A 27,190-nucleotide genomic window follows, 5' to 3' on the forward strand; every position below is an offset into this window, starting at 1 on the left:
TTTCCAATCAAAATGTTTCCACCGTAAGTAAGTTTTTTTTTCTAGTTTTCTTCCCTCCTATTCCAGCTATCAAATTTGTAGACCTCTTTTTCCTTTATTTTTTTCCTTTTAACTTTCCTCTCCACTCAAAATGTTCCCACCGTGAGTTTTTTCCTTCCTTTTTTGAACTTTTTTCCACCGGGCCGAGTGAGTGAATTTGGGCGGTCGTTTGTTTTTTTATTGGTCACGCGGGACTTTAGTTTACCTTTCCCGCGCCTTTTTTTCCCCCCCTTTAAGTCGTCTGTTTGTTTATCTCTTCTCTTTATTTATAGTTCATCTACTCGCTCTCTCTTACACGGGTGCTACATCTACTACTACTACTACTACTACTTCTACTGATTAATGCTACGATTCTACTTATGTAATAGTCAACAATATATCTCACTTTCCTCTTCCTCCTCCTTCTCTTCTTCTTCTTCCTCTTCCTCCTCCTCCTCCTTCTACTGCTACTACTACTAAATCAACTCTTCCTGATTCACTTCCTTCTCCTAATCCTTTTTTTCTCCTCTTCCTCATCATCATCATTAACATTATCCTCCATCTTCTCCTCCTTCTACTACTTCAACTACAATACCTCCTCCTCCTCCTCCTCCTCCTCCTGCTTTTCCATTCTTTTTCTTTTTTTTTCTTTTCTCCTTTTCACTTTTCTCCCAACTTAAGTATTCACGTAAAGTTATTGTTTTTTTAGATTTTTGTAACATTAGCCTTCTCCTTTTCTTCCTAATACGACTACTATTTCAATATTTCTTCCTCCTCCTCCTCCTCCTCTTTCTCCTACTCTTCCATTCTATTTTTTTTCCTTTTCTCCTCTTCACTTTCATTCCTACTGACATATTCACGTTTTTTTAATATTTTTTTTAACATTAGCATTCTCCTTGTTCCTCCTAATACGACTACTACTTCAATATCCCTTCTTCCTCCTCCTTCTCTAACACTCACCCTCCTGGCGCAGTTCTCGAGGATGATGTAAACGTTGGCGTCGTCCTCGAAGTAGTGGTGGAAGCGAACGACGTGTTGGTGGCGTAGGTGGCGGTGGACCTCGATCTCGCGGGCGATCTGATGGGAGAGAGAGGGAGGGGGTGAGTCTGAGGGTGGGAGTTTGGGGGGAGGAGGGAGTGGGACGATCTGAGGGGAAGGGGTGATCTGGGCATGGGCGATTTGAGCGGGGAGGAAGGGAGAGGGGTGATTGGGGTGAAGAATAGGGGTATGAAGAGGCAGGGGTGATCTGGCGGGGACAATCTGAGTTGAGAGAGAGGGTTGAGTGGGGGGCGGGAGTGGGGTGACGGGGAGGGAGGAAGAGTGGGGGTGAGCAGGGCGGAAGGAGGGTTACAGGAGTGGGGTGATCTGAGGGAGAAGAGGGGTGATGGGAGTTTGGCGATTTGAAGGGGGGAGAAAAGAGGGGGTGGAGGGAGGAGGGGGATGGGGGGGGAGGAGGATGAAGGTGGTGGGGGCGATCTAAAAATAGGGAAATGGAGGAGTGAGGGGTGAAAGGGGAGAGAGAGAGAGAGAGAGAATCTTATATCACGTTACCCACACCTTCGACATTCTACACTACGCCGTCTTACTTAACGAAGCGAGGAAATGAACGAATAATGACCGTTGATTTTCCTTCGTTAAACACACACACACACACACACACACACACCACACAACCACACGCGGAAACATTAGGAACCTGACCCACAATGAGAGTCATCAATTTGGCTTCAGTTTCAGGTCGAGGGAGAGAAAAGGAAGGAGGGGGATAAGAAAGGGAATGAGAGAGGGAAGAGAAAGGAGAGGAAGAAGGAAAGAGGAGAATGAAGGAGGGAAAAAATGAGGAAGTGAATGAGAAAAGGAAGAAGGGGATAAGAGAGTGAATGAGAGGGGGAAGAGAAAGGAGAGGAAGAAGGAAAGAGAAGATTGAAGGAGGGAAAAAATGAGGAAGTGAATGAGAAAAGGAAGAAGGGGATGAAAGAATGAATGAGAGAGGGAGAAGGAAGAAAGGAGAGGAAGAAGGAAAGAGGAGACTGGAGGAGGGAAAAATGAGGAAGGGGATAAGAAAGGGAATGAGAAGGGAGAGAAAGGAGAGGAAGAAGGAAAGAGGAGACTGAAGGCGGGAAAAAATGAGGAAGGGAACGATGAAAGGAATGAGGAAGGGAACGATGAAATTAATAAGGAAGGGAATGAAGGAGGGAAGAGAGGATGCAAGAGGTTAAAGAAAGGAGAGGTAAAAGGAAAGAGGAGACTGAAGGAGGGAAAAAATGAGTAAGGGAACGATGAAATTAATAAGGAAGGGAATGAAGGAAGGAGGAGAGGATGCTTGCAAGAGGCGGCTGCATAGTTTCCCATCACGGAATTTAATCTGTTTCCAGGTGCAACGCAAGAGGGCTTTGAGTGCATTACTAGCCCTCACCTGCCCCTCACCTGCTAATTAATTTACTTAACCTGCGCCTTTCGTCCTCAACTCGGCACTCACTCACCTGTCCCAGCGCTAATCCTTACCTGGGGAGCCAAAATTTTAAAAGCCCGCATTCTTAAGTCTTGGTACCTAAGTTCGACAGTTTTAAAAGCCTCTCGAGTGCATTAATAACCCTGCTAATTAATTTACTTCACCTGCGCCTTTCGTCCTCAACTCGGCACTCACTCACCTGTCCCAGCGCTAAGCCTTACCTGGGGAGCCAAAATTTTAAAAGCCCGCATTGATGAAGTGATGAAGACCCCTTTCCCCCCCTCCCCTCTCCCCTACAACCTTCCCTTCTCCCTTCCCTCCCTTTTTCCTCTCCTCCCCTTACCTCCCCTGTTCGTCTCCTCCCTTCCCTTTCCAAGTTTCGGCACCCAAGTTCGCCTGTTTTAAAAGCCTCTCGTAGGAGTTCCGTGGAGTTTTCATGGACTGTTTTGTGACCCTAGTGATAGAGTTACACGATTTTTGGGATTTTAAACGGGTAAATCACTTATGGAAACCTGGTCAATCTTCTCTGTGGCCTTGGGAAATGGTCGTAATAGGAGCCTGATATGTTTAGGAAAATGGACATATCGCTTTCCTTTTTTTCCCATTCCCATCTTTCCTTCGTTTCTCCTTTACTTCCATCCTCCTCCTCCTCCTCTTTTCCTTCCTCTTTTCTCTCTCCTTTTTCCTCTTCCTTCTCCCTCTCCTCTTTTTAGTTCTTTTTTTCCTTGTCATTTTCCTTCTCTTTTTATTTCTCCTTTTCTTTATTTTTCCTCCTCCCCTTTTTCCCTCCTCCTACTCCTCCTCCTCCTCCTCCTCCTCCTCCTCCTCCTCATCATCATCCTCATCATCCTCATCATCATCATCATCCTCATCATCATCATCATCCTCTCTCCCTTTTCAACACCTATTCATCTGTCTAAAAGTGTTCAAACTAAATCTGAATGTTATAGTTAAGTTACTCCCCTCTCCTTCCCTCTTCCCTTCCCTTCTACGCCCTCTTCCATTCCCTTCCTCCTCTTCCAACATTCATTTTTCTGTCTCAAGTGACTTTCAAGTTTAACCTGTTGTAAACTCTATTAATTTCTTTCCTCCATTCCCTTCCCTTCCTTTCTTTCCTCCTCCCTTCCCTGCTCTTCCCTTCCTCCCCTTTTTTTCAACCCTCATTTGCCTGTCTCGAGTGTTTCAAGTTTAATCTGATGAGTTAAGCCTTTCAATTTCCCCTTCCTTTCCATTCCCCCTTCTTCCCTTCCCTTCCTTTCTTTTCTCTTCCCTCCCTCCCCTTTTTTCAACCCTCATTTGCCTGTCTCGAGTGTTTCAAGTTTAATCTGATGAGTTAAGCATTTCAATTTCCCCTTCCTTTCCTCCCCCCCTTCCTCCCTTCCCTTCCCTACCGAGGCTTGCTATTGGTTAAGCTTATGGCAACGCCCCTTCGTTTCCTTCCCTTCCTAAGTGAGTAATTTGTTCCCTTCACTGGCGCGCCGCTCCCCCCCACCCCCCACCCCCCCCACTCCCCCGCCCTTCGAACCATGTCACTGGCGAACGTGACGTATAAGACCCCTTCCCTCCCCTCCCTTCCCCTAACAACCCCCTTTTCTTCCCCTTCCCTCTCCCCTACAACCTTCCCTTCTCCCTTCCCTCTGCTCTTCCCTCCCTTTTTCCTCCCCTCCGTTCCCTTACCTCCCCTGTTCCTCTCCTCCCTTCCTCTTCTAATTTCCCTTCACCCGTCTTTCCCTCTCCCTTGAAGCACATCATTAGTTAACCTGATGAGAAAGCCCCCCCCCCTCCCCTTCCCCCCTTTCCTTCCTCCCTCCCTTCCTCTTAAGGCCCCCTCCCCCATTCCCCTCTCCCCTCTACCCCATCCTTCTCCCTTCCTCTCTCTAAATGAATTCCCAGCTGGTTAATTTTATGGATCGCCTCTTCCTCGGCCCCTTCACACATAAGCCCCTAGTTAGTCTGATGGATAAGCCCTTCACTCAGCCCCTTCATACGTGTTAATAGTTAGTCTGATGGGCAACACCTTTCGTCCCTTCAAATGAAAGAGGCCTTGGTTAATTTGATGGTTCAGCCCTTCCTTCACCAGCCCCATCAAAAGTATGGTTGTAGTTAATATGACGGATAAGACCTTCCTTTAGTCTAGCCCTTCAAACTAATGATAATGGAAGGGAAAGATTGGTTACGGGAAATAAAGAAGAGGAAGGGAAGCAAAAAGATGTATTAGTAGTAGAAGTAGTGAACGGAGAACAAGAACAAGATGAACAGGAACGAGAACAAGAAAAAAATTAGTAGTAGTTGAAGTTGAATTAGTAGTAGTAGTAGTAAACGGAGAACAAGAACAAGATGAACAGGAACGAGAACAAGAAAAAAAATAGTAGTAGTTGAAGTTGAATTATTATTATTCTTAGTAGTAGTAGTAAACGGAGAACAAGAACAAGATGAACAAGAACGAGAACAAGAAAAAATATCCTCTCTGAATCGAAATAAAAGAACAAGATGAAGAACAGAAACGAGAACAAAAAAATATCCTCTCTGAATCGAAATAAAAGAACAAGATGAAGAACAGAAACGAGAACAAGAAAAAATATCCTCTCTGAATCGAAATAAAAGAACAAGATGAAGAACAGGAACGAGAACAAAAAAATATCCTCTCTGAATCGAAACAACTCCCCTGCCCCCAAAAGGTCGTCATATTCAGCTTTAAAAAGGCGTCTTGGCCCCCTCTTCGGAAGTCTTCAGGTCACGAGGGGGGGGGGGGGACAGTAGAGGGAAGGAGGGCTGGCACAGGGTCACCAGATATGCAAGGTCAGGTTACCCACGACAATGTTTGTTTACTCGGGAATAACACGGTGACCTGACCTGACCTTGACCTGACCCTGCGACTTGGTATACCTGACACTTTCTCCACCTCACCCACTGAAAGACACCACCACCACCGCGACCTCCCCCTCTCTCCCTCTCCACCATTACCACTATTCCACTACCTCCCCCTCCACAACCAACACCACCAACACCATTCGACTATCTCCCCCTCCACAACCAACACCACCATACTTACTCCCCCTTTCCCTCCCTAAACTCCATCACCACCACCACCATCAAGACACTACCCCCCCCCCCTCCATCATCCCTTCTTCCCTTCCACCACCACCACCATGACAGCCCAAACACAAACATGTACATAACGTTAACACCTCCCATCATCACCACATACATCACTACCATTTACCAACACCACATCCAAACACCTCCACCACCATAATAAACTCCAATCTAACACTTCATTCACCCCTTTCACCTCCACCACCACCACCACCTCCAACCACACCCAACTCCACCGCCATAAACTCCTAGTACTTCTTTCAATCCTCTGCACCACCACCATCACCACCACCACCATCAACACCACCACCATCAACACCATGCCGGGGGTTAAACAGCAGGTGGCGCCCTCGTAGTGTAGGGGAGAGAACGATTGGGGAGGGGAGGGGTGGGAATGAAGGGAGAAGAACGGCAGCGAGAGAGAGAAAAGGGAGAGAAAGAAGTGAAAGATGGAGGGATGCCAGAACGGAGAACGGTGGAGGGAAGGGAAGGGGGAGAGGAGATGGTAAGGGAGAGAGGAGGGAAGAAACGAAGCAGGAGGTGGAGGTAAGAAGGGAAGGGAAGGAGGGAGGGAAGGGGGAGCCGGGAGGAAGGTGGGGGAGTAGAGGGGAAGGAAAGGGAGGGGGGCGGAGGGGGGCGCCGCACCAAGGAGGTAACACACGGGTATATTTTTGTCGAAGTGTTTGAAAGGAAAGGAAAAAAAAGGAACAAGATGGCTCCCGCTACACTAAGACCCCCCCCCCCTTACTATACCCTTCCCCTCCCTCTCCTCCTCCTCCTCCTCCTCCTCCTCCTCCTCCTCCTCCTCCTCCTCCTGTGTATTCTGGCGGCGCGTCGCCCTCCCCGGCAGGACTGGGGAGAAAAAGTGTCACCCCAACCCCGTTTTGCTGCGCCCCGGGGGTATGGACGTGCCGGGGGGCGGAGGGAAAGGGGGGCGGGGAGAGGGGGTGATGCCAAAAGGGGAGAAAGGGAGAATACGCTTGGTTCACGATGGAAAAGGAAAGTGAGAGGGACTGAATGCGAGAAATAGTAGGGAGGGGAGGTAGAGGGGATAGAGAAGGGGGGAAGAGGGAATAAGGGAAGGGGAGGTAGAAAGGATGGGGAGGAGAAATGGGGAAAGGTAGGGAGTTATATGCGGTGTTGAGGAAGGGGATAGAAGGGATAGGGAAGGGGCTAAATACGGCAAATACTGGGGAAGGGGAGGAGGAGGAAGGGATAGGAAGGAGACATAAGATAAAGGGAAGGGAAAACTAAGGATATAAAGGAGGAATGGGGAAGGGTAGGGAGTTGTTTGCGGAGTTATGATGAAGGGGGTAGAAGGGATAGGAAGGGGCTAAATACGGCAAATAGTGAGGAAGGGGAGGTAGAAGGGATAGGAAGGAGGCATAAGAAAGAGGGAAGGGAAAACAGAAAGGATGGGAAGTAGGAATGGGGGAAGGGTAGAGAGTTGTATGAGGCAAGAATTGAGGGAGGGGGAGAGGGATAAGAGATAGGGAGGGGATAGGGGGGATAGGGAGACGGGACAAGTAATCTAATAAAAAAACTCCCCCTTCCCTTTACTCCCCTTCATTTCCCTTCTCCCCTCAACCTCCAATGACGTCCCTTGGCACTGTTTCCCTTCCGTCTCCCCTCCACTCCCTCCCCTCCCCTCCTCTCCCCTTCTGTCCCTCTCCTCCCACTCCTCTCTTCTCCTCCCCACTCTCCCCTTCCCTCCCCTCCCTTTGTCCCCTTCTCTCCCTTGGCCTTCCTCTCCTCCTCTCACCTTCCCGTCCCCTTCCTTCCCTACCTCTCCCCTCCCGTCCCTTTCCCCTCCTCTCCCCACCCCTTCCCTCCCCTCTCCTCCCCCTCCGGCCCATCGTTGCTCCGGTGACGCCCAGCACAGACAGGGCTTAAGTTCCTCCGGGGATAAAGTCACTGTGGTTGGCTGGAAGGGGAGAGGGGCGGAAGGGGAGAGGAAGAGGAAGAGAAGAGGAAGGGGGGAGGAAGAGGAAGGGAAGGGAAAGGGTAAGGGACGGAGAAGAGAGTAAGGGGAGGGAGCACGAAAGGGGAAATGGGAAGAGGGAGGGAAGAAGAGGAAAGTAAAAGAGGAAGGGGAGAGAAAGGGAGAAGAAGGAGGAAAGGGGAAGAGGTAGGGAAGGGGAAGAGGAGAGAAACGGAAAAAATGGGAAGGAAAAACATAAGGGAAAAAGAAGGAAAAGAAAAGGGTAGGAAAACAAAATGGAAAGGCGTACGAAGAAGGGGAAGGAAAAGAACGGGAAGGAAAAGGAACAAAAAAAGGCGAATAAATGAAATGGGAACGTGAAATAATATACGAAGAAGGAGAGAACGGGAAAAGGAAGAGGAAATTAAATAAGAACGTGAATATAATATGATGGAGAAGGGAAGGGGGAAAAAGGGAGAGGGTTTAAAGGGGAATAAAATTTAAGGGAGAGCAAGTAACGAGAATGAAAAACGAAGAGAAAAAAAACACAGAAAAGGGAGAGAAAAGGAAGAAGGAGAGGAAGGCCGAGGGGAGGAAAAAGGAAAAGTGAGGGGAGAGTAAAACAATGAAAGGGAGAGAGAGAAGGGCGGGGAGAAGGGAGAAGAGATGAATGGGTTGAGGGAAAGGGAGGGAGGGAGAGGGTAGGGCAAAGGTAAAGGGAGATAAAAAAAAAGGGGGGAGGAGAGAAGAGAAACAAAGGGAGATGAATGTGATGAGTAAATGGTGAGGAAAAAGGAGAGAGAGAGGGAGGGAGTAAATGGAGAGAGAGGAGAGGAAGAGGGAGGAGTGAAGGAAACGGAAGGAGGAAAGGAGGAAGAGGAAGCTATACGGGAGAGAAAGGAATGGTGGAGAGGATAAAGGAAGAGGAAGGGTGTGGAGGAAGGAAGGGAGGTGGTGGTGGAAGAGGGAGAGGAGGAAGGGGTGGAAGAGGAAGAGGAGGAAGGGGTGGAAGAGAAAGAGAAGGATGAGGAAGGGTGGAGGAAGAATTTAGGAGGAAGAGGAAGAAGAGGAACTGGGAGAAAGGAAGGGAGGAGGTGGAGGAAGAGGAAGAAGGGGTGGAAGAGAAAGAGGGATGAGGAAGGGTGGAGGAAGAATTTAGGAGGAAGAGGAGGAGGAGGAAGTGGAATATAGATTGGGAGAAGGGGAGGGGGGGGGGTGAAGCATAACGAGGTACACACACACACACACACACACACACACACACACACACACAAGGGAGGCGTGACGATTATCCATCACACTAACTGACAACGAGTGACCGAGTGACTGATAGCCCGATGTTTGCACTCTGCCAGTCCCCGATATCGGTCCAGTACACGGGGTAACTGGACTCACTGGCTGGCTGACTGGCTGACTGGGTGTTTGCATGACTGACTGGGTGATTGACTGACTGAATGACTGGCTGACGAATTGACTGATTGACGAACTTACTGAATGACAAGCTGACTGATGAATTGACTGGGTGACAAAGAAACTGACTCACTGACTAACTGACATTGAACTAACTGAACGAAGTGACTGATTAATTAACTGACTGTGCAACTGACTGACTGACTGATAAGCTGACTGACTGACTAACGAATTAACTGACGAAATGGCTGACTGAGTGAATTGCAAAGTATTGGACTGACTGACTGGCTCGCTTGGTGCATGGCTGACTGGCTGACTGACTGGCTGGGAACGTTACTCACTGCCTGACTGACTGACGAACTGAATAGCCAAATGCCTGACTGACTGACTGACTAACTGACTGACTGACTGGCTGACTGACCGGCTGGCTGGCACAAAGCATAAGTATTGACCCACCGGCTGCCTCACTCAATAACACACACACACACACACACACACACACACACACACACACCATGATTATAACACAACGACACGTACCCGCACGCAGTCCACTCACTCGCATAAGCTATCGATTTACACACACACACACACACACACACACACACACGATATAACAAGAACACGTACACGATGCAGTCTACTCACACACATAACTTATCGATTTAGAGTCTAGACACACACACACACACACACACACACACACACACACACACACACACACACACACACACACACACACACACACACACACACACACACTGCACCGTTTGCTCTAAAAAAAAGTCATGATAACGAAAAGAAAAAAAGAAAAAAAACACAAGGCAACACAGAAAAGTCATGTGGTGAATCAAATAAATGAAATAAAAAATAAATAAATAAAAGATTAAGGTCACTGAGCACGGAGATATTAAACGTAGTAACACACACACACACACACACACACACACACACACACACACACACACACACACACACACACACACACACACACTTGCAAGGTTTCTCGAACATAATTATAAACAGGAACGTACATGTACACACAAGGAAGTCTCTCTCTCTCTCTCTCTCTCTCTCTCTCTCTCTCTCTCTCTCTCTCTCTCTCTCTCTCTCTGAAATAACTTACGGTACTTGTTACAGATAAGATGGAAGGTAAATACTATGTCGCTTCTTCCTCCTCTTCTTCTTCTTCTTCCTCCTCCTCCTCCTCCTCCTCCTTTACAGTTATTCTCACTCTTACTTCTCTCGTTATTTTCTTCCTTCGTTTCCTTTGTCACTTTTTATCTGTTGTCTGTATCGATTTCTTCCTTTCTTTCTTTCTTTCTCTCTCTCTTTCTTTCTTTCTTTCATTTATTTCTACCTTTCCTTCTTTCTTTATTTATTTCTTCCTTTCTTTATTTCTTCCTTTCATTCTTTCTTCCTTTCTTTCTTCCTTTATTTGTCTTCTTTTCCATCTTCTTTTCCATTTGGCGTCGTTATTTTTGTACCCAGATTCTTCCTCTCCTTCCTCCTCCCCCTCCTCTTCTTCTTCTTCCATTGTCTTCTCTTCCTTGTACATCATTATCTTCTCCTTCTCTTCTTATATCTCTTCCTTTTCAGCTCATCTTTCGTCTTCTTATACTTTTCTCTTCTTTCTTTTCCTCTTTATCTCCTCCTCCTCCTCTTCGTTATTTTGTTTCTCTTATTCTAATTCCTATTTTTATGCTTGTCCCTCTTCCTCCTCTTCCTTCTTCCTAATAAATACTCTCCATACTCCTCCTCCTCCTCCTCTTCTTATTTGTCCTTCTTTCCAGCTTATCCTAATTCGTCTTTTTGTGATTTCCTTCTCCTCCTCCTCCTCCTCCTCTTCTTATTTGTCCTTCTTTCCAGCTTATCCTAATTCGTCTTTTTATGATTTCCTTCTCCTCCTCCTCCTCCTCCTCTTCCTCTTCCTTCTCCTCCTCCTTATAGCATTACCCCCAATTATGTTACTTTGCCTTCTACTTATGCCTCTTCTTGTCCTTGCTCTAAATCTGTACCCTATTCTTCCTCCTCCTCCTCCTCCTCCTCTTCCTCCTCCTCCTCCTCAAGTCAATGCCTCTATGCTCACCCTCGTACTGTCCTCGTCCTCCTCGTCCTCGTTCTATTAACCTTTGCCTAGAGGAGTTTGTTTGTCTAGCAGTGTGTGTGTGTGTGTGTGTGTGTGTGTGTGTGTGTGTGTGTGTGTGTGTGTGTGTGTGTGTGTGTGTGTGAGGTCATAAAACTGCATGCAAGCTTATCCCTTCCTCGTATATTCCCCCAGCTCTTCCCCCCTCCCCCTACCCCTCCCCCTGTCCTCTCCTCCCCCTTACTTTCTCCCCTCCTCCTCCCCTTCGTAATCCTCCCTCCCCTTCCTTTATTCCCCATTTCGTGTGTAATAGTGATTCATAATATACATTCCCCCCCTTCCCTCCCCCCCTCCCCTCCCCTACCCCCCAAACCCCAGGCACGCCCAAATGCGGCACGTGTCCTGAGAGAGAGAGAGAGAGAGAGAGAGAGGAAGGGCGTGTCATCTCTCCTCTACTGTTTGGTATGTCGTTACACACACACACACACACACACACACACACACACACACACACACACACATTTTTGCACACGTCCGCCCGTCCACTTTTCTTCTCCCAATCTTTCTTATCTTATCTGTCGCTGTAAATAAACCAATCCATTGTGAGAGAGAGAGAAAATCAGTACCTCTCTCTCTCTCTCTCTCTCTCTCTACTAACAAGATTATTCGAGGGTGACCACTTATCTGAGGACACCTGATATGGGCGAAGGTGTAGAGGGGAGGGGGGAGGGGAGGTAAGGGGTGAAGGGGAAGGAAGAAGGGGAGATGAGAGGGGAGAAGGTGGGGAGAAGAGACAAGGTGGGGGGTGATAGAGGGAAGGGCGACAGGTAGGGAGGTAAGGGGAGGGAAGGGGTGAGAAGGGGAAGAGGGAGGGGAGAAAGTGAGGGGAGGGGAGAGGAGCAGGAGGAAAAGGGATACATGTGCTGTGGGTAAGAAGAGTGAGAGTGAGACGAGACACACACACACACACACACACACACACACACACACACACACACACACACACACACACACCTGTCACTGGCCGCTTCCCTCACACCTGGCCCGTCACCTGTGCCACCACCACCATCACCTCCTGCCCCCCTTCGGTCACTGCCCCCCCTCCTCCTCCTCCTCCTCCTCCTCATAGCCCCCCATGCTATCCACATCCGCCAAAACATCCCGCACCTGCCTCCTCCTCCTCCTCCTCCTCCTCCTCCTCCACGCCACTCGAGCCCATGCAGCTGTGTAAGTAAAATAAGAGAGCAACACCGCTTCCTTGTCGGCAAAAAGTGGCAGTAGTAGTAGTAGTAGTAGTAGTAGTAGTAGTAGTAGTAGTAGTAGAAGTAGTAGTAGTACATGTGAAGTCTCCTAACATTCTTCCCTCCCTCCCTCCTTTCAATCATTTCCCTTTCATTCTTCCATTTATCTCTTCCCGTCACGGACCATCACGCTTCTCTCTCTCTCTCTCTCTCTCTCTCTCTCTCTCTCTCTCTCTCTCTCTCTCTCTCTCTCCCACATTCTCGCATTACGGAAGCCTAAATAATCAGCTAAAACAGTCTCTCGCGTTCTTTCCCTTCCATACGGGCGTGGGGAAAGGGGGAGGAGGAAGAAGGGGAGGAGGAAGAAGGGGGGGGAGGAGGAAGAAGGGGAAGAGTGTTGATGGGAAGTGAAGGGAGGCAGAGGGAAAGTGTTGAGGGGAGGAGGGATGGAACGAGGAGGGAAGAGGATATGAGGGAGAGAAGGAGGGGAGAGAAAGGGGTGAGGGAAAGGGAGGGGAGGGGTAAGGGTATATGAAGAGGCAGGGAAAGTACTTAAATATCCTCTCTCTCTTCTTTATCTTCTGTCCCTCCCTCTCCCTCCCTCCCTTCCTCCTTTCTCTACTCCTCACCCACTTGAACCCTGTGTCCCTCTCCTCTCTCCTCCTCCTCCTCCTCTTCTTCTTCCTCCTCCACCCATCTTATCATTTCCTTCCATCTTTTAGTCTTTTATTCTTCCCCTCCTCCTCCTCCTCCTCCTTCGTATAATCCTTCCATCGCTGTCTATCTTCTTCTTCTTCCTCTCTTTCTTTTATTCTTCCTCGTTTCCCTTTTCCATTTGTCTAGTCAACTCTTTTATCAACTTTTTTTTAACTTTCTTCTCTTCCGTAACTTTGACCGACTCTCTCTCTCTCTCTCTCTCTCTCTCTCTCTCTCTCTCTCTCTCTCTCTCTCTCTCTCTCTCTCTCTCTCGTTATCCTTTCCATGTTCCTCCTTCATTCCAATTCCTAACCTTTCCTCCCCCACCCGTTTTTCCTCCGCATCCCTTCCTTTCCTTTTCCTCCCTTCACTTTGCCCTCTCCCAGTTCATTCCCGTTCCTCTTCTCTCTTTCTTTCCACTCCCTTCGATTCCATTCCTCTTTATTTCCTTCTATTTCCTTCTTCCTTCAGTTTCCTTTTTCATTCTTCCATTCTTTTTCCTTTTCCTTCCCATCCTTCCTTCCTTTCTTCTTTTTTTTTCTTTTTTTCTTTCCTTTCTTTTCTTCTCTCTGTTCCTTCCTTCCTTCCTCCATTCAATTATTCATTCATTATTTTTTCCTCTCTTTCTTCTTATCTATCTCTCTATCTATCTCTTTCCTTCCTCATTTCTTCCCTAACCTCTTCCACACTTCCTCTTTCCCTTCCCTTCCATTCCTTTTCTCCTTCCATTCCCCTTCCTCAATAATTCCTCCTCCTCCCTTCACTTCCCTTCCTCATCTTCCTCCCTCACTTCCCTTCCTCAAGTCTTCTCCTGCAGTGCCGCGATATTGCCCTCCCCTCCCCTCCCCTCCCCCCCGTCCTCCCCAGGGTCAGGAGTAGCCACAAGGTCACGGATGAGTCAGGCGCGGCACTGTCTAGCTCGCTGGCACGCCCCTCCCCCCCCTCCTCCTCCTCTTCCTCCTCCTCCTCCTTCCCTCAGCCACTCCACCCTGACTCTCCCTTTCTTTCTCTCCTCAGTTCTAAGCCTGCTCTCTCTCTCTCTCTCTCTCTCTCTCTCTCTCTCTCTCTCTCTCTCTCTCTCTCTCTCTCTCTCTCTCTCTCTCTCTCTCTCTCTCTCTCGGCCACTTCTTTATTATGCCGCTGCTCATGCCTCTCCACCTCCTCCTCGCCTCCTCTTCCTCCTCTTCCTCTTCTTTCTCTCTTCCTCTTCCTGCTGCCGGAACTGAAGAAGCAAAAGAGGCAGCGAGGATTTGATATTCACTCCAATTGTGACGATTTTTTCTGCGACTTTTTTCTTTATACTTTTAAACTTGGCTCGACTCAATGGATCTCTCTCTCTCTCTCTCTCTCTCTCTCTCTCTCTCTCTCTCTCTCTCTCTCTCTCTCTCTCTCTCTCTCTCTCTCTCTCTCTCTCTCTCTGGGTATAACAAAGCATCTGCGTAAAGAAAAAAAAAATCCACGAAGAAAATTTACGAAACAAACAAACAAACACAAAAAAAAGAAACAGAGGCAACAATGCGAGAAAACAAACGGACGCATAAACATAAACAAATGAGGAGGAAGGGAAAGAGGAGGAGGAGGAGGAGGAGGAGGAGGAGGTTTCATCTTTCTCTTTCTTATCTTTACTTTTCATAAACTTTCTTTTTTTCTTTTATATGCAGACGACTACGCCATCATTTCCATACTCTCTCTCTCTCTCTCTCTCTCTCTCTCTCTCTCTCTCTCTCTCTCTCTCTCTCTCTCTCTCTCTCTCTCTCTCTCTCTCTCTCCTATGATTTCTCTTCTCTTTCTCTCTCTCTTCCTGTTTTCCTCTCTTACGCTCTCCTCCTCCTCCTCCTCCTCCTCCTCCTCTTCTATTCCTAACCTCCTCCTCCTCCTCCTCCTCCTCCTCCCTCCACTCTCCCCTCCTTTCGTTTACCAAATAACTCACTCGTTTCCTCTCTCTCTCTCTCTCTCTCTCTCTCTCTCTCTCTCTCTCTCTCTCTCTAGCGCGCGCACACACACACACACACACACAGAAGAACAGCCTTGTGGTGGCGCTCATCAGACTGACCTTCCCACACTTAACAAAAATGTGGTCAAGTGGAGAGTAACAAGCCTCAGGGCCACATCACCCCCTCACCTCCCTCACCCCCCCACATCACCCCCTCACACCCATCTCTTAACCATCAGGAAAGTCAGTCACATCCCCTTCCATCCTTTACCTTCCCCATCTATCCATTCCTCTGTCACATCCCCCCCCCTCACCCCTCCCTTCTCTTTACTATAGCGAAAGCCACATCATATCTCTTATATCTCCCCCATACATTCATTTCTAGGTCACATCATCCCTTGCCTCTTCCTTCAACCACATCTCCCCCATCTCTTTCACCTCCCCCATTAAAAAGAGCACTCCCTCCTTCTCCATCCGTGTCACATCACCTCATAACCACCTCCTTGCCCCTTCCTTAAGCCACATCTCCCCCATCTCTTTCACCTCCCCCATTAAAAAGAGCACTCCCTCCTTCTCCATTCGTGTCACATCACCTCATAACCACCTCCCCGCACAATCATATAAGCCACATCACTCCCCTTTTTTTTTCTCTCCCCCACCAAGAGAAACATCCTTCACCCCCTGTTTCCCATTCCTTAAGTCATATCATTCCTCGTCGCTTCCTTAACTAACCAGAAAGCAATAGCACCCCCTTATTTTCACCTCCCTTCCACGAGAAACATCCCTATTTAACCTGGTAGCTGCGGGGATCATGTTTCTTAAAGGCCCCTCCAAGCAAGAATAGTGAGAAAAAATCATCACTCACGCAAACCATTTCATTATATATATCAACGCATTTGTGATCAGTTTATGCATCATCTATTTTGGGGGGTTTATATCATGGCACAAATTTGGCCCGTCGCTGTTACACGGTTAAGCCACAAATTTGGCTCGTCGCTGCTACACGGTAAAGCCACAAATTTGGCCCGTCGCTGCTACACGGTAAAGCCACAAATTTGGCCCGTCGCTGCTACACGGTAAAGCCACAAATTTGGCCCGTCGCTGCTACACGGTAAGGCCACAAATTTGGCCCATCGCTGCTACACGGTTAAATGCATGGGTCAAACATCCCCCCTCATGCTTCCTCATTCCCCTCACATCCCTCTGGTACGTCCCTTTAAACAGATGTCACCCTCACTTTCACTCGCCACGTTCCTCCTTTGTCTCCCTATAAAGAGTATCTCCCCGCCTACACCTTACACTTCCTGTTTAAAGGGCAACAGTATCAATTTTCCCACCAACGCCCCCTTGAAAAGTTTAAATACCCTGCCCCGGTGCTGAATTACAACCCGAAAGTGTGGAAAAACAGAATTAGAAAGTTTGTAAGTCCGGCACGCCTAAGCCACGTTGAATTAGGGATAAAAAGGACTTGAGTAGGATGGAAATTTAAATAGATAAGAAAGGATGAATGAAATGGAAAACTTAAAACCCCCCAAAAAAGGACTTAACGCTCCCCCTTTTTTGAGCTTTTACGTAACTGCTCTCTCTCTCTCTCTCTCTCTCTCTCTCTCTCTCTCTCTCTCTCTCTCTCTCTCTCTCTCTCTCTCTCTCTCTCTCTCTCTCTCTCTCTCTCTCTCTCCTTCTTCATATTGACTAAACGTTAAAAAAAAAATAATTACTTCCTCATTCGTCTTTGTGGTTGACAGTGACATTCACACACACACACACACACACACACACACACACACACACACACACACACATTTTCTCTCTATATAAAAACGGAAAAACTTGTCCCAGCTGATACTTTCCCTCCCCTTCCCTTCTCTCTCTCTCTCTCTCTCTCTCTCTCTCTCTCTCTCTCTCTCTCTCTCTCTCTCTCTCTCTCTCTTAATTCCTTCTCTTTCCCGCCTCGATTCCCTTCCTGCATATCTCCCTCCCTTCCTTCTTCCTCCTTGTCTCATTCCTCTCCAGTTCACATCCTTCCTCACTTCCTTGTTTATTTAGTTTTTTATTCCATTTTCATTCCCTTTTTTTCATACTTTCTCCTTTCCCTTCCTCCTTTTCTTCTCTTTCTTTCTACTGCTCCTTCCTTCCTTCCTCTTCCCTTCCTTCCTCCCTCCCCCTTCCTTCCTTCCTTCTCACCTGGAAAGAGTATCTGCCGGTAATCCTCTCAGGTGAAAATGAGCTCCCTGTCACCTTATCCTGCCTTCCCCGACCCACTTAGGCGCCGCAACCACTCACGGGAACCATCACCACGTAATCCTGCTCCTCCTCCTCCTCCTCCTACTACTACTACTACTACTACTACTACTATTTCTCTAGGCAATAACCATGTCCTGATTCTGTTACTGCTTCTCCTCCTCCTCCTCCTCCTCCTCCTCCTTCTCCTCTACCTCCTCTTTCTCCTACTATTTCTACTACTATTACGACTATTATTACTACTACTACTACAACCACTCCTCTAAGCAGTAATCAGTAACACGCAATACTACCACTAATATTGCCCCTCCTCCTCCTCCTCTTCCTCCTCCCTTTCCTCCTCCTCCTCCACTTCATAACTTGCACTCACGGGAACCAACTTGTCCTTGTCCTTGTTCTGCCTCCTCCTCCTCCTCCTCTTTTTCCCCCTCTCCCTCCTACCCCCCCCACTCCCCCGCCCCCTCCCCGGCAGTACTCACGCACCGGCGGTCCTGTTAACTCCCCAGGACGCCCCCCAGCCACGCTCCCAGAACGGCCACTACCTTGAATGTGCCGCTGATTTGGCTGGGGAGGAAGGAGAGGGAAGGGGAGAGGGAGTGAAGGGAGAGACAGGGAAGAGACAAGGGAAGGAAGGCTGAATAGAGTGAAAGGGATGAAGGGAAGGATGGACGGGAAGGAGGAAGGAAGGAAGGGATTGAGGAAGAGACAAGGAGGAGACAATGAAAGAGTGGAGTGGGAGGGACGAAGGGAAGGAAGAAGGGAGAGAGGGAGGAAGGGAAGGGAGAGACAAGAGAAGGATAGTGAATAGTGAGAGAAGAAAAAGGATAAAGGAAAGGGAGAAAAGAGGGAGGTTGGGAGAGAGAAAAGGAAGGGTGAATAGAGTGAGGAAGGGAAGGAGACACAATGGAAGGGTGATAGGGTGGGAGGGAGGAAGAAAAGAAGGAAAGAATGGATGAAGATTGAGAGATAAAGACAAGGAGGAGAAGGATGGAGGAAAGGGTGCATAAAACTTGGAGGGAAGGGAGGGAGAAAAGAAGAAAGGAAGGAAGAAGGAAAGAGAGGAAGCATAAAAAGGAAGGGAAGGGAGTAAAAATGGAATAGAGAAAATAAGGAAGGAAGGAAGAATGATTTAAAATGGAGAGGAATGAGGAAAGGAGGAAGAATGGAGGGAAGGAAGCAGGAAGGAAGGGAGGAATTCAGGAAGGGAATCGAGGCGCGAAAGAGAAGAGAAGAGAGAGAGAGGAATAATTCAGTGACATGCAAGGGAGGGAGGGAAGGGAGGAAGGGAGATTCAAGGAAGGGAATCAAGCCATGTAAGAGAATGAATTAAGGAAGGGAGACGAAGGGAGGGGGGAGAGGAAGGGAGGAAGGGAGAGCAGTGATACATGCAAGGGTGAATGGGGGAGAGGAGGGAGAAGGGAGGAACGGACAGGGAGGGAGAGGGAGAGACACGCAGCCAGTAAAAGGGAGGAAGGGAGGAAAGGGAGGAAGGGAGGAAAGGGAGGAAGGGAGGGTGGGGGAGCATGTAGGAAGGGAACTGTGACACATGCAACGGAGGGAGAGAATGAGGAAGGGAGTGAAGGAGTGTGAGGGAAACCAGGAAGGGAAGGGAAGGGAGGGTGAGAGGGAGGGAGAAGAGAGACGGAGAGGGAGAAAGAATAGGAGGAAGAAAGGCGAAGGAAGAGAATAAGGATGGAGACAGAGGAGGAAGAATGGAGGAATGAAGGAAGGAAGAAATGAGGAAGAGGAGAAAGGGAGAAGGAGAAGGAATAAGAGGAAGGGTGAAGAAGAGAGAATGAGGAGGGAGAGGAGGAAGAAAGGAGAAGAGAAGGGGACAAAAGAAGGAACGAAGATAGGGAGGGAGGAAGAGAGAGAGGGAAAGGGAGAAGGAATATGAGAAAGAAAGTTGAAGGAAAGAAAGAGGAAGAAGAGGAAGATGATAAAGCGACAATGAAGGAACGAAGAAGGGAGAAAGGGAAAAGGGAGAAGAAGAGGAAGAATGAAGGAACAAAGAAGTGAGGAAGAGAAGGAGAGGGAAAGAAGGAACGGAAAGAAAAACGGTAAAGGAGAGATGGAGGAAAGGAGAAAAGGGAGAAGGAAGTGGAGGACTGGAGGGACGAAAATAAAGTAGACAAAAATAAAAGGGAGATACGAATAAAAAGGAAAACGGAACATAAAAGAAAAAAGGAATAAAGAAGAAAAGGTAGAGAGGAAGGAAAGAGGATAAATAAAAGGAGATGGGAGGAAGGTGAAGGAAAGGAGAGAGAATGGAGGAGATCTAAACGAGAGAAAAAGAAGAAAAAAGGAAAAGAAAAAGAGAGAATGGGAAGGAATGAGAAAAAATGCTGAGGATGAGAGAGAGACGAGGAGGAGGTGGAGGAGGAGGAAGAAAGAGACAAGGGAGGAGGAGGAGGAGGAGGTGGAGGAGGAGGAAGAAAGGCGCGAAGGAGGAAAGGAGGAAATTGGAGGAAAGACAAGACGGGAAGTGGAGGAAAAATAGGAGGGAAGGTCACAGATTCATAGCAGTGTGACTTCCTCCTGGAGAGAGAGAGAGAGACACTAAAATTCTGACCCCTAGCGGCTGTTTACATTTACGAGTCAGCTGATTATTTATCTCTCTCTCTCTCTCTCTCTCTCTCTCTCTCTCTCTCTCTCTCTCTCTGTCCCATTGCCGTCAACCTCAAAATGCCGTCCCTTGCCCTTCCTGTGTGTGTGTGTGTGTGTGTGTGTGTGTGTGTGTGTGTCCGGTCTTCTAAGCCCTTTCTTCTCCCTTATCCTCACACTCACATTACTCTCTCTCTCTCTCTCTCTCTCTCTCTCTCTCTCTCTCTCTCTCTCTCTCTCTCTCTCTCTCTCTCTCTCTCTCTCTCTCTCTCTCCTCGGGCGCTTTCACGAGGGATGGCATGTAGAGAGAGAAACGAGGGAGGGAGGGAAGGAGAGAAGGGAGGGAGGGAGAGAAGGGAGGGAAGGAGAGGAGGGAGGGAGGGAGAGGAGGGAGGGAGGGTAGCGCACATCTGTTACCGCGGAAGGATGGAGGGAGGAGGAGGAGGGTGGGTAAGGAAGGGTAAGGGTGGGTAAGGGTTGGTAAGGGAGGGTAAGGGAGGGTAGCAGTACCGTACGCGTGTCCCTTTGTCCACTCCTCCTCCTCCTCCTCCTCTTGTTATCGCTATCACTGCAGCCACATCCACCACATCCTTTTATTTTGTTTGTTTTGATTTTTTTTTCTTTTATTCTGTGTTTTCTTCATTTACTGTATTTTTCATTTTTTTTCTTTCACTTTTTTTTCTCTTTTCATCTTCCTCCTCCTCCTCCTCCTCCGGTTTATTCTGTCTTCTTTTCGTCATTCTTTTTGTAACATTCTTTCGTTTTTTTCTTCTATTTTCTTCTTCGTCTATTTTCTTTTTTTCTCTTTTCGTTCTTTTCTTTTCTTTTTTTATGTTTTCTTCGTCTTTTTTTCTTTTTCTTCTCTTCTTTCCTTCTTTTTCTTCTTTTTCTTCTTCTTCTCTTCTCCTTCTTTCTCTTCTCTTCTTCTTCTTCTTCTTCTTCTTCTTCTTCTTCTCCTTCTCCTTCTCCTCCTCCTCCACAAAACGGCTGAATTATACGGATTTCGAAGCAAAACGCGAAAGTGTCGGAAAACAAATGAAGGCGATTCGTCTTTTTCCTCTCCATCTGTGCGTACTGCTGCCTCCGATTTTCCTCTTTCCTCCTCCTCCTCCTCCTCCTCCTCCTCCTCCTCCTCCTCCTCCTCCTCCTCCCTTCTTTCCTTTTCTCTTCTCATTCCCTCTTTTTCCCTTTTCCTCAATATCCTTCTCCTCATCTTTTATTTTATTTTATTTTATTTTATTTTCTCTATATGCTTTCTTCTTCTTCTTCTTATTATTATTATTCTTCCTCCGTATTTCAATTTTCTCTTCTCTCCCCTTCTTCGATTTTCATTACTTGCATCCCTTTTCCTTTTCAATATCCCTTTTTTTGTTTTCTTTCTTTTTTTCTTTTCTTCTACTTCAACTTTTCCTCCTCCTCCTCCTCCTCCTCCCTTATTTCAATTTCTCTCTCTCCCTCCATTCAATTTTCCTCCTCCTCCTCCTCATGATTCTTTTTTTTTGGTCATTGTTCTGTTTTTCATTTCCTTCTGCTTCAACTCCTCCTCCTCCTCCTCCTCCTCCTCCTCCTCCTCCTCCTCCCCCCCTCTTAGGAATCTGCCTTGCTCTGTGGAGACGAATTACTTTACCGAACACAATCTTGACAAGTGTGTGTGGGGGGGGAGGGGGGTGGCATGTGGGGGGTGACAGCGTGATGTATGGAGGAGGAGGAGGGCTGAGGATGGAGGGGGGAAGGGAGGAGGAGGAGGAGGAGGAGATAAGGTATTTACCACCCCTCCATTCTACCCCCCCCCCTCTCCTTTGCCTTCCACTTTTCACCTCCTCCTTCCTCTTTTTCTCTCTCCACTTTTCCTTCCACATTCATTTCCTTCGTTCACATTTTTCTTCCACCTGCTCCATCCACATCTGGCTCGTCCACATTTCCAGCTCATCAGTTATAGTTCCATTGCCTCTTCCACCTTGTTCCACTATGTCATTTCTTCCATTTGCTTTCATCCACATTTCTTAGAGCTATTTACGTTATATCCTCCTCCTCCTCCTCCACATTCAGCTCCATCGCCTTATCCACCTATATCTCTTCCACTTGCTCCCATTCTTCCACATTTCTCATGGTCATCCTTCTGAACTAATCACCACCCATCATCCACTTGTCAATCATCGCCACCACCTCTTTAATCCACTTATTAGCCACCATCACCATTCCACCTCTTCTCCACTTCTTAAAACCATCACCATACCATTCTTGTTTCATATCTTTCATCTTTTAATCATCACTATTCCATTACCTTGTCCACCTCTTAACCATCACCTCCACATCCTCGTCCACTTCTCAGTCACCACCTCCACATCCTCGTCTACCTCTCAACCATCACCTCCACCAGCTCTTTCACCTCTCAACCATCACCCTACCATTCCTTTTACCGTCTCTTTGACCCCTCGACTACCAACACCATATCCTCGTCCACCTCCCAACCATCACCCTACCATTCCTTTTTCCATCTTTGACCCCTCGACTACCAACACCGTATCCTCGTCCACCTCTCAACCATCACCACCAACTCCTTTGTCCACCTATTTAACCATCACTATACAATCCCTTTTTCCCTCCTCCTCACCAACAACAACCCTCTTACACAAAACCTTTCCCTCCTCCTCCTCCTCCTCCTCCTCCTCCTCCTCAACACCTGCCTGCCCCAACACAACACCAAAACACCTTCGAGATAAAGGGATGGTCAGTTTCCAGGGACCTCAACCCACCGGGAGTCTCGAACTGGGGGATATGGGGGGCGTTAAGGGTCAGGAGGTCAGGGGGGTCAGGGGGGACAGGGGGGAAGGAAAATGGGGGGGGGAGGGTTATGGAGGTGTTTACTGGACAAATGTCTTTCCTTTACCTGAGATAATTGTTAAGTGGAAAGGTGCGCGTCGCTCTCCCCTGCTCTCTCCACTGTTCCCAGGCTCCCTCACCCCCCCACCACCACCACTGTAAACACCCTCTTCTGTAACACCATCACCTCCCCCCCCCCACCACCACCACTACCATAAACACCATCTTCTGTATCACTATCACCCACCACCAACTTCATCAACACCACCTCCACTATCACCACCTCCACTATCACCACCTCCACTATCACCCCCTCCACTATCACCATCTCCACTATCACCACCTCCACTATCACCACCTCCACTATCACCACCTCCAGTAACATAAAACCCCCACCATACCCATCACTATAAACATCACCTCCTCCAACACCTCTAGTAACATGAACACCTCCACCTGTAACATCACTATCACCATCAACACCACCTCCTGTAACACCACCACCACCACCACTGTCATCTCCCATCACCTCCCAAATCACCATAGATCATTACCCCCTAACAGTCACCACTACCACTTACGTCACCACCATCAGCTCACTACCACCATCACCATCAACCAATGCCATCACTAGAAACAGTCTGCAACACCATCATCACCACCACCACCACCATCACCACCACCACCATACCAAACACCATGAACAACACAATAAACCATGACAACACAACCACCACCACCATCACCATAAAACCATCACCATCACCCAAAAAATCACCACCACCACCATAACGTGTTACAACCGACACCACCAACACCACCACACCACCACACCCCCGCGGGCCACCACCATCACCACCTTCCCCTGCGGCTCTCTCTATCCTCCTCCTCCTCCTCCTCCTCTACAGCTTCTGCCCCTGTAATGATCCCCTGCGGCGGCCCTTTGGAGGAAGAGGAGGAGTTAGAGGAGGAGGAGGAGGAGGAGGAGGGCTACTAACTAGTCTACACGGATCATTAACTAAAGTAGGATTATTCTCTCTCTCTCTCTCTCTCTCTCTCTCTCTCTCTCTCTCTCTCTCTCTCTCTCTCTCTCTCTCTCTCTCTCTCTCTAAACACACACACACACACACACACACACACACACACACACACACACACACACACACACACACACACACACATTCCTAACTCATGAGAGGGAAGGGAAGGAAAGGATGAGGAAGAGGAAGAGGAAGAGGAAGAGGAGGAGGAGGAGGAGAAGGAGCTGCCGAGACTCGAGCCAAGAAATAAAAACCAACAGCAATAAAGTGTATCTCATAAGGCCCACGCGAGGAGGAGGAAACATGGAAACATGGAAACGCAGGCAACAGAAAGCCTATTGGCTCATTACGAGGTTGCCCGTTCTGGTGATTTAATCTGCTCGACAGCCTGGGGCCTGGGGAGCAGATGAAAGCACCTCGATATTGAGGAGCAGATGAAAGCAACTCAATATTCAGTTTACTCCCGACGCAGCGAAGTGACGGTCGATTCTATATTTGAAGGAGTTGATAGTATTCGCATTTACTACTTCTGAAGGAAGATTGTTCCAGTGACGGATGACTCGGTTTGAAAAGAAACTCCTTCCGATGTCTGTGTTACATCGACTAGACTGAATGGGTAAACCGTTATTTCTAGTTCTTAGGTTGGTTTGCAATTCAAAGAAATTGGAGTAATCGACGTTATTGAATTTTTTTAGATACTTGAAGACTTGAATCATATCTCCTCGTAGGCGTCTTTTCTCCAATGTAAAGAGATTGAGTCGCTTGAGTCGTTCCTCGTACGGTTGAGCCCTTAAGGTTGGTATCATTTTCGTGGCGCGTCGTTGAATCCTTTCCAGTAAATCAATGTCCTTTCTGTAATTAGGAGACCAGAACTGTACTGCATACTCGAGGTGCGGTCTTACCATGGAATTATACAAGGATAGCATCACGTCTGGCGTTTTACACTCGAAGTTCCTCGCTATGAACCCGAGCATAGTGTTGGCTTTGTTGTATGCTTTTTACAGTGATTCGCGTGTTTCAGGTCACTGCTGATAGTGACTCAAGATCCTTTTCCTCCTGCATCGCTTGCAGAGGTCTCCCATTCATGATGTATGTGTGGTTACTATTTCTGGTCCCAATGTGCATGACTTTGCATTTGTCAACATTAAAGGACATTTGCCATTTTTCCGACCATTCGATAATGTGATTGAGGTCTTTCTGAATGATTTCGCAGTCGGTCTTTGTGAGGGCCTTTCCCCCCACCTTAGTGTCATCAGCAAATTTCGATATTGTGGATTTCAGTCCTGATTCGAGGTCGTTGATATATATGATGAAGAGAATGGGTCCCAGCACTGACCCTTGAGGCACTCCACTAGTGACTGGAAGCCAATCGGAAGGCTGTCCGTTGAGTAGTACTCGTTGTTTTCTGTCGGTGAGCCAATCTCTTATCCACGCGATCAGATTGGCTCCAATGCCCGCCGAGTGCAGTTTCTTAAGGAGTCGCTCGTGCGGTACCTTGTCGAAGGCTTTCTGAAAGTCCAGGTATATAACATCACTGGGGATGTGGGCATCCCAGTTCTTATATATGCCTTGGAAGAAGTCTAATAGATTCGTTAGGCAGGAGCGCTTGTTTCTGAAGCCATGCTGGGTGTCGGAGGAGGAGGAAGAAGAGGGAAGCACAGAAGAGATGAAATACTGAACTACGTGAGAGATAACATGAAAAATGGGAAACACACAAACAGAGAGAAGACTATGAAAAGAAGAGGAAGAGGAGGAGGAGGAAGAGGAGGAAGAAGAGGAGGAGGAAGAGGAGGAAGAAGAGGAGGAGGAGGAGGAATAATGAAATAAGGAAGAATCATCAGAAGACTTCCCGGAATATGGTAAAGGAATGGAAGAGGAAGAAAGATATTTATGAGGAAGAGGAGGAGGAGGAGGAGGAGGAGGAGGAAGTGAAGATGGAGGAGAGGAAATGGAAGGACAAGGAAAAAGGAATAAAAGGAAAAGGAAAAGAAGGAATAGGACGAAAAGAAAGAGGAAGAAAAAGACGAGAAAGTAGGAGAGGAGGAAAATAATAAGAAAATTAAGAGAAAGAGGAAAAGGCGATAAGAAGGACAAGGAGGAGGAGGAAAAGGAGGAAAAGCTAAAAAAAGAGAGAAAAGGGACAAAGAAGAGAAGAAAAACGAAAATGAATAGAAAAAAACAAAAAATAAAGAGAAGGAAATAAAGACGAAATGGAGAAGGAAGATGAAAAGAAAGAGAAGAAGGAAGAGGAGGAAAAAAAGAGGACAACCAGAGTACAAGAAGTAGAGGAGGAAGAATAAGCCGAAGGGACGGAGAGGGAGGAGGAAAAGGACTAAGAAAATGAGGAGGAAAAGAAGGAGGAGGAGGAGGAGGAGGAAAATGAAGAAAAGGAGGAGGAGGAAAAAGATAAAAACGAAGACAAAAATTACAAAAAGAAGGAAAGAGAAAGGAAATATGAAGAGGAGGAAAGAAGGAATAGGAGGAGGAGCAAGGAGAGAAAAGGGACAAGGAAGAGGAAGAAGAAGAAAAAGAACGAAAAATAGGAAAAAACAAAAATAAATAAAAGAAAAAAAACGAAATCCAGAAGGAAGAGGACAACGAAAATTACAAAAAAAGGAGGAGGAGGAAAAGGAAGAGGGAGAGGAGGAAAAGAAGAAATAGGAGGAGCAGGCGGGGCAGCATAAGGGCAGCAGCATCAACAGGCAATCCTCTCGGACACCTCGCCTCCCAGATGACTCGGGCAGGTGTGTGGAAGGTAAGCCCGGGCAGGTGAGGAGGGCGGCAGGTAATCACAGGTAACATGGGGGGGAGGGGAAAGGGGAAGGGGGATGGAGGAGGCAGGAGGGGGGGGGTGACAGTACAAGGAGACACAAGAGGCTGGTTGGAGGAGTAAATGGGAAGGTGAAATTGAGGAGGAGGAGGAGGAGGAGGAGGAGGAGGAAGGGAGTCTTGGCCCTCTTCCCTCCCTCCCTCCCTCCCTCCCTTCCTTATGATGAATTGGAGGTAAAGTAACTGCCTGATTCATACAAAGGAGAGAGAGAGAGAGAGAGAGAGAGAGCGAGAGCGAGAGAGAGAGAGAGAGAGAGAGAGGAAAGGAAGGCAAGGGAGGGAAGGCGAAGGAGGGAAGGAGAGGAAGGGAAGGAGAGGAAAGGAAGGCGAGGGAGGGAAGGCGAAGGAGGGAAGGAGAGGAAGGGAAGGAGAGGAAAGGAAGGCGAGGGAGGGAGGGAGGGAGGGAGGGAGGGAGGGACTAAGGGAAGATCACCGGGGCAGAGGAAAAGATCGTTAGTGAAGGAAAGTAATTAAAAGATTCAATAACAGATCGCTTCCCTGGGCGGCGATTAGCGAAGGGAAATGAAACGGAGAAAAATACGAACGAGGAGGAAAAAAACATGAAAAAAAGAAAAGAAATTAAAAGGAGAAAAACGAACGAGATGGGGAAAAAACATGAAGAAAAGAAATTAAAAGAAAGAAACGAACGAGATGGGAAAAAAACATGAAGAAAAGAATGACGAGGAAAACGCGGAGGAGAAAAAATAACGAAGAAAGAAGAAAAAGGAAAAGACGAACGAGAAGAAGAAAAAACAAAGAAAAAGAAATGAAAAAGGAAAAAAAACGGACGAGAGGGAAAA

General features: G+C 47.7%; 1 protein-coding gene across 1 annotated transcript in view; it reads right to left on the reverse strand.

Moving 5' to 3' along the window:
• The window catches only part of LOC126986788 (serine/threonine-protein kinase plk-2-like), a 132,945-nt gene that overhangs the window by 27,133 nt on the left and 78,622 nt on the right, over positions 1–27,190 (reverse strand). Inside the window, exon 3 of the mRNA XM_050843159.1 lies at positions 823–1,095. Coding sequence (XP_050699116.1) covers positions 823–1,095 — 273 coding nt within the window. The remainder of the gene's footprint in view (positions 1–822; positions 1,096–27,190) is intronic.

The sequence above is a fragment of the Eriocheir sinensis genome, chromosome 63 (assembly GCF_024679095.1).
Source record: "Eriocheir sinensis breed Jianghai 21 chromosome 63, ASM2467909v1, whole genome shotgun sequence".
NCBI classification, from domain to species: Eukaryota; Metazoa; Arthropoda; class Malacostraca; order Decapoda; family Varunidae; genus Eriocheir; species Eriocheir sinensis.